Source organism: Chrysochloris asiatica, unplaced genomic scaffold (genome assembly GCF_000296735.1).
Source record: "Chrysochloris asiatica unplaced genomic scaffold, ChrAsi1.0 scaffold00062, whole genome shotgun sequence".
Lineage (NCBI taxonomy): Eukaryota > Metazoa > Chordata > Mammalia > Afrosoricida > Chrysochloridae > Chrysochloris > Chrysochloris asiatica.
The window spans coordinates 17,002,616-17,010,615 of NW_006408580.1; the positions used below are offsets into that span (position 1 = coordinate 17,002,616).

Genomic DNA, 8,000 nt, shown 5'->3' on the forward strand with positions numbered 1-8,000 from the left:
CTCATCTTTCTCCCGCGGAGCAGCTGGTAGTTTCGAACCGCTGACCTTAAGGTTCGCAGCCCGATTCGTAACCACTACGCTACCAGAGCTCCTTCGGGTACCAAATTAAAAGAGAAATTGTAGAGTATATAAGGGTATAAGAAAATAAAATTGGAAATCTTGACCAAATTAATTCACAGTTCTGCCAAATGAAAATACATTCAATAAAAGACAAAATTCTTCTGGTCATTTCATCTCCTTTCATAATTTAAAATTTTCTGAAATCAGTCTCCAATAGGGGTGAAGAAGCAGAAGACCCTTTTCCTTCAAATAATTAAAATTAAAATGCCCTATTACATGTACTGGGTGCAAGATTTCTGTGGGGTTTTCTAGGACATTTTAAGTCAACCAAGATAACTCTTTTACAACATTCCTGGCAGGCAAGGAAGGGGGAAGTAAAAACTCTGCATTTTATTTTCTTCATTTTTAAAGAGGGAAAATCCTAGAAAATTCTACTAGCAATTTCCCAGAATTGTAGGACAGGCCTGAACCTTGATACCTTGAGAAGGTTTAAATTTACCTTCTAAGACATTCATATCTTCATCCGTCCTGAGATAGTAAGAACTCTTAGAGAAGCCACCATAATTTTGATGTTTTAATAATTCCTTGATTGCAGAATTTCTTCAGTATAACTAAGGAGCATACCTTTTCTAAAATTCCAGCAGCTCTTCCGTAACCAAATTTTTCATTTAATTTTGCATTCACAGATCCTTAGGAATAAAATCTCCAAATCTAGCCTCTTTAATCAATTGGATCACAGAGATGGTATGCCAAGGGGATTACAGTTGATTATATACATATGGTCCTGATGAGATGAAAATGGAACATCTATTAAAAAAACAAAAACTTGAACAACCCTTCCTGTAAACTCCAACAGGAATGATGTTGCTGATGCCAAAATCCCAGTAACTTTCTCTGATCAGCAGGAGAGCTCTTGGGTAAAAACTATGCTCAGGATAATAAATCATCAGGGTACCCAGACCAGCAATCCGGAAAAGCTGAAAATTAGAAAGCCTCTCTCCTCATTTTATCTGATGAAATAAACAGCCCAAGTCAGATTTCATGAGTCAATGTCCTGCATTGTGACAACAGTCTATGGTGCACTGTTAGTGAAAACGGCCAGCAATGCCTAAAAGAATATAGTCACTCTTGAACTGTGGTGTCTTAGGCTGTTTCCTCCAACACACAGGGTTTTTTTTTTTTTTTTTTTTTTTGCTTCTCTGCATGTTCCCACACACCGAAGAGTTCTATAAAGCGGAGAAGCTCACAAATTGAGAGCTAGCTTCCTTCTTTGTTATCTACGCAGGGCCCATTACTTGTATGACGAAAAGGATGTCTGTGCCCCCCAAGAGACCCCAGGGCCTGTTAAGCAGGGCAGAACTCCTCCGTGTTCAAGTTCTGGTTGGGCATGGAACTGAATTTACTGCTAGAAGGTGTCTCATCTCTGTCTGCGGGTGCTCCTTGGTCTGTCTTTCCTACTGACGGGCAGATTTTCTGATTCCTGCAAGCACAGAAGACACACCTAACCCATGCCCGAAAGCCTTCAGAAACACTGGAGGAGAAGAGCTTTTTGCAAGGGTGGAAGAACTGGTAGAACACAAGCATGAAGAGGATGGCTGTACAGTACCCAATGAGCAGCTGCAGAATCAAGAGAGGTGCACACACATACATATAGATATCGGTCTTGTGAAGGTACCACATGAGGAGTAGGAAGGCATTCTCAATGAATCTTAGCATGTAGTATACCAGTAATCGGTACCAGTTCTGGGATTTGCTAATGAGGTCTGGGCTGTTGATTTTCAGCTGCACAGCTGACCAGCAGAACATGTTGATGCCGGCATACAGCAAGGTGAGGAAGCATAGTACGATGGTAGTGCCCACTCGACTGAGTGCTTTCTCAATGTTCTCAGGGAATGGGGAGCCACTGCACCAGAAGAGGATCCACGGGTACAAGAAGAAACTCAAGAAGTTGACAAATACATCAACCACCACCCAGGTCTTCAGGACAGAGGTAAAAAGAACCAGGACCACAACTCGAGTGGCAATCTCAAAGCTCCTCCAGAGGAAAATGCAGACATAGGCGAGAGGCTTCACTTTGACTTCGTATTCATCATACTTGATCTTGATGGCGAGGATGTTACAGCGCAAGGCTCCATACACAATGGACAACAGGGAAAGAGTCATGAAGAGACCTAGAGAAAGAAGAAAAAGAGCACTTTCAAGTTTTACCTACACCAAGAATCCTACTGTGGCAGATGTGCTGCCCATATTCCCTGGAATCATTTGTTTTATTTGCAATAAGCTTTATTTTACTTTTGGCAGTATGTATCTGCTTCACTGTATTCCCGAGGAAATTTTCCAGAGCTACAGAAGGCTGCTTTGCCTAGGTGCTTGGCAGGCTGAGGTACTGGGGAATTAAAACCCCTGGGAGTGCCCTCAACGAATGACTGATGAAAACGAGAATACAACTCCCCTAGCTCCCCCACCTCTTAGGGTAGAATAATTCTGAGGCACGAGCTCTATACTATTTTCTAGTGTTTTCTCACATGATTGATTTCTATATGATAGATTAATTTCTATGTGATAGTTGTCTTAAGGCACCCCTAGGTGGTGCAAACAGTTAAGTGCTGAAAGGATGGCAATTCTAACCCATCCAAAGGCTCCTTGGGCGACAGGTCTTGCAATCTGCCTTGAAATGCCTATGAGGTCAAGTCAGCTGGACCTGACTTGATAGCAACTTCCTTTCTGTGTCATTTTACTTCATGCTGGTGTTCCTATACCTTCCAAAATGTACTCAAACCGTTACTCTTAAGGCACGCAATCAGGAGCAATTCAAACTGCAACATTTTGATGAGCATATCTCAATCTGTCTGAATATGTAAAGTCCTTCACATGTTGTGTTTTATTTCCTCTACTGGCTGATAAGCTTCTGAGAAGCCAAGGTGATGTCAGATATTTCTTCTTGATGCCCCCCACTACATACCAGAAAGACATAATAACCAAAGGCACTCAATAAAAGATTGGTCAATGAGCTCCTCTGTATCTGCAGAATTTCTGTTTCTTAGACACAGATTGCAGAATGTTTACTTTCTTTACTCTTTCATTATATTCTTAAATTCTGCAGTGAGCTGAAGAAATAAGAACCTTAATGCTACTGAGAGTCAATATATCATAGGTTGAAAGGCCTTAATGTTTCAAGAAGTCTCCATTCGAGCTGTTTATTTCTTAAAATGAATTACGAATAATGGATTCTTCCAGTTTATAAGAAGCAGTAGTTTGTGGGGACAAGATGTTCAAGACTACAACACTGTTGTTCTTAAATTCTAATAGGTAAGAAATGTACTGCCATTCTATGAGTGGCACAGACTACATGATAAAACAGAAACATCACTTACTACTGGCTGGGAGTGGCTCCAAGTAGTGGAATAAAGGAAGGACAGGAGGCATGGTTTTGACTTAGGAACCAAGACCCTGTCTCTAGTTTTACTGTTGTCTCACCAGCTTACACTGGGAAAAATGACCATTTCTCTGGGTTCAGTTTTCTTATATGTAAAACTGAAATTATAATGTCTTCCTTGTCTGTTTCTTAAAATGCAATAGTTACGTAACATTGTCCATGCAACACTGCCCAATGTAACATAGTTTTCTTTACCAAAAGGTATACTTTTAAATGTATGTGAATAAAGCGATTTTTTTTCCTTATGTAAGTTCTGAAACAAAGGAAAAGCATTTCTGTTTTGGGGACATAAGAACTCTGAAGCTTTGGTATTTACTTGCCTGGGAAAAGCTTAATTTCACTCAAAACATCAAGTTTTTGTATAGCCCTTGGATGCTGATTTAAATTCTTGACATCATTTACTGAAAAGGCTGGCATCTGCTGATCAAATTTAAGATAAAAACACCAGCACAGGAGCAGAATGAAAAGTAACAGGGCTGGTTTATTTTTTCTGAGATGTTCATTTAGAAGGCAAATTTTAAAGCAATACATATTAAGGATACATTTTTTAAGTTCTTAGTAACAAATTTCTATACTCGAAGAACACAATATTGAATCTTTTTTTAGTCCTTATGTTTCTCTGCTATAAAAATACTTTAAATGCAGAAGATGTGCTAAGAATAAAGAATACAAATGTACTATATTTTCATGTAATACAATATTTATATTGTTATGTTTGTGGTATTTTAACTACAACTTATTTCTTCCTTTCAACAATACAATGACTCAAATAATTTTTTTTAAGCAAGTAATTTTGCTCTTGTTAGGTCAATTGTTTCCAAATTACATCTTTTTTCTCTATCACGAAAATTAGCCAATTATTTGTCCATCTGGTGCTTAGTAGCAATCAACTGCTAAAGTCTTCTGAAAATGCAAAGATATTATCTTGAATCATTACTGTTACTGTTGGGTGCTCACTGTATAATCATTACTCTTACTGTTGTGTGCCACAGATAGAAAGTGGGCCACGAAAGGAGACAGATATTTTGGGAGACAATAAGATTTTTAAAAATGCTCAGGATGTACATTTCCCCCACTAGGGTTAAGCTGTTGTAACATAAATGACTAGGATGATACTCACATAAACACTCACTTATTCAGATTTACATGGAGAAATAACTGGCACCATCTCCTAATCTTCTCTTCTCAAAGTCAACACAAAAAGGCAGTCCCACTCACTTAGTGGCACTTCACAGAAGTCTAACATTCACTAATACTCCTATTCTCAATTCCTATGGGGTGAATGGGTTTTTCTATTTCATTTGAAGGCAAGGCATCACTTTACACAACGCTTAAAGGTTCTGGCAATATTCCAAACCCTTGCCACATTCTAAAAGCCTCCTCCCACACAATTCCAGCCAAATGAACTCACTTCCTAATCCACATAGAAAATGGTTATTATTAAGCATAAATGTGTTCATTTCCTGACTTGACACCACAAACTTAACCCTTATTCAAAGTGATGGAGAACATTTTATTCCTCAAAATTCCTCTTAGGAAGGGAATTCTATCTGTAAAACTAGGGGAACAATTTTTCTATTGCTTTGGACAGGTATGGGAGGCTGCTTCCAAGACAGAGGATGGTAGAAGGTTGTTCTCTGTAAAAGATTACTGTCTATAGATACTAGACCTTTATTTGTTCGGCAAGATCAGCATTAATCCATTCATTATACTGTGGAGACTGATCCCACATTCTGACTTCTCCATCCGCATCACCAGCCATGCCCATAACACCCTATCTCTTTCACCCTAGCAATCCAGAACTAGGTCAGAGTTCACAATTTAAAAGGTAAGGATACTGTCCTTCAGACTGCTACATGACACCCCCAGCTTCTGGCTTGTTGGCCACCAAGTTGGAACTGTGTTCCCACTATCCCTTCAGGATGCAAGCTCAGGAGTCCACACAACACAATTACTATCTTACCTGCTGGCACCCATTGTCGCTCTGGGTTCAATAATTCACTGGAACAACTCAAATAACTCACAGAGAGTATACCATATTGTGACTATAGATTTATTATATCTCAAAATAATAAAACAAAGAGACACATAAGGTAAGGTATAGGAAGGTTCCCAACATAAAGTTTTCATGTCCTAAGGGATGCACTATCATCCCAAGAGCAGATGTTCTTGCGACCAAGAAAGTTCTCTGAGCTTTAGTGTCCTGGGCCAGACCTACATGGCTAAATCATGTCTCCTGAAGCTATTATATATCAGCCTTTCAGGTGAGTCTTTTCTGGTCTGGACAGACCCCATTCGCCAGCACAAATCCTCAGGTATGACCTGGAAGTCCTAGACCAATGCAACCCCAATTATTCCCATGGTCATTTCTCCAGAGCCAAGGACAAAGGACTCCTAACTTAGTGTAAAACTAAATCTTTTACCCTACATTAGTGAAGTTACCAAACTCACAATATGCTTAGGTGAAATAGACTTTTCATAAAAATTAGTGAATGACTTCAAGGGAGACCTGCGACATTCTTGATGTGGAGTGCAGTGGCAGAGGGAAACTAGAGTAATTTACACCTGAAACTTTTGAAAACTGGAATTTTAACTAGATTTTGGATAGGCAATGATTCTTAGCTCTTTTCCTCTAAACACAGTTAAGAAAGTGCTTTACTGTCTAAAGCCAGGTTCTCTACCTGTATCACATTCCATCAGTTGACTTCTTCTCAAGAACCTTGCTCCATCACTTATCACTTTTCCTTCTATGAGAGAAAGGCATATGAAGGCAGATATATTCTCATGTTGTTATTGTTAAGTGCCGTCGAGTTGGTTCCGACCCATAGTGACCCTGAACAGGGTTTCCGAGGCTGTAAATCTTTATGGGAACAGAAAGACTCATCTTTCTCCTGAGGAGCAGCTGGTAGTTTCGAACTGCTGACCTTGCAGTTCGCAGCCTGGTTCATAACCACTATGCTATAATTCCAGAAGGCACCCTCTGGTACAGTGCTTGGGAGGGTTTATATGGTTCACTTCAATTATGTCTATGGAAGACTTGGAACTTAAACTCATTATTTTGTTGTTTAAAAGTCGGGGGGGGGGGGCAATTCATAGCTTGTGCATTTTTCATTTATTCAGCATACAGACATTAAATAATTGTTCCCTCACCATGATCTCTTTTTACTCCTGGTGAATGAATGTGCCCAAATCTGCTGCATCTTAAAATATATATATATATATATCCATTGTTGGCAAAAAAAAAAGTACAGTGTCATTGAAGCTGTGTAATGAATACATTATACTCATTATAATGTATTCATTATAACATCCTGCCAATCTCTTTTGTATGTTGGAAACTTTTCATGATAATGAAGCATAAAGAAAGGACGGGTGAAAGGGAGGGAGGGAAGAAGGAAGAAGGATGGAGCAAGGGAAGAAGTGAGGAAGGAGCTTTTCCTTTACCTTGCACTTCTTTCTATTGCTGGCCTCTCTTTGACATTTTTTAGCAGACCCTCTTGCGTTGTCTCTAATCAAACATTTGTTTTGTCATCTTCAACTCCTTGTAGTCTGAATTCTGGTATTGCCATTCTACTGAAACTGTTCTCAGGATTACAAATGACAGTTTCAAATTTCATGATTTCCTCTAAGTCCTCTTCCCAGACCTCTTTGAGACATTTGATATTGTTCACTCTCACTTTCTTGAAACTTTTCCTATAATAGCAATCATGGCATTTCCCTGTAATCTTTCTCTCACTTCTCCCTGGTGGCCCTTACTCAGTCTTCGTGGACACATCTTTCTCTTCTCATTCAGGAGCTATGGATGTATTTTGTACTTTTGTATAGTCTTTAGTATCCAGGGGTCTACCATATATTTCTCTTACTATACATTCCACAGATGCATTTTTTAGAGAGTGAGAGAACGAACTTATCTTTCCTTAGAAATTTCCTCTTACTATTCCCTTTAGCAGTCCATACACAGTCACCCCTACATCATCCTATCTAGAAATGTATGCATTCACTAGGACTCTTCATCTTCCTCTTTCATCATCTCTAATAGATCTCTAAGCCCAGGCTACTCATGTGACCTATTGAGCAGCAGCTTCTTCACCTCAGACCCACTGAATGTATTTTAACAAGAGTCTCCAGATGATTTATATACTTATTAAAGTTTGAGATGCACCACTAAAGCCAGTGAAGATGAAATAGAAGAAATCTACCAACTTCTTCAATCTGAAATCGATCAAACATGTAATCAAGATGATTACTGGTGATTGTAATGCAAAGGTTGGGAGCAAAGAGGAAGGACCAGTAGTTGGAAATTTTGGACTTGGTGATAGAAATGATGCTGCAGAATGAAGGCTAGATTTTTGCAAAACAAATGATTTGTTTATTTCAAATACCTTCTTTAGACAGCATAACAGACAACTATACACATGGACCTCACCAGATGGAACACATAGAAATCAAATTGACTACATCTGTGGAAAGAGAAGATGGGAAAGCTCCATATCATCAGTGAAAA

General features: G+C 39.1%; 1 protein-coding gene across 1 annotated transcript in view; it reads right to left on the reverse strand.

Moving 5' to 3' along the window:
* Positions 1 to 1,404: 1,404 nt before the first annotated feature.
* The window catches only part of XK (X-linked Kx blood group (McLeod syndrome)), a 52,286-nt gene continuing 45,690 nt past the window's right edge, over positions 1,405 to 8,000 (reverse strand). Inside the window, exon 3 of the mRNA XM_006864300.1 lies at positions 1,405 to 2,231. Coding sequence (XP_006864362.1) covers positions 1,405 to 2,231 — 827 coding nt within the window. The remainder of the gene's footprint in view (positions 2,232 to 8,000) is intronic.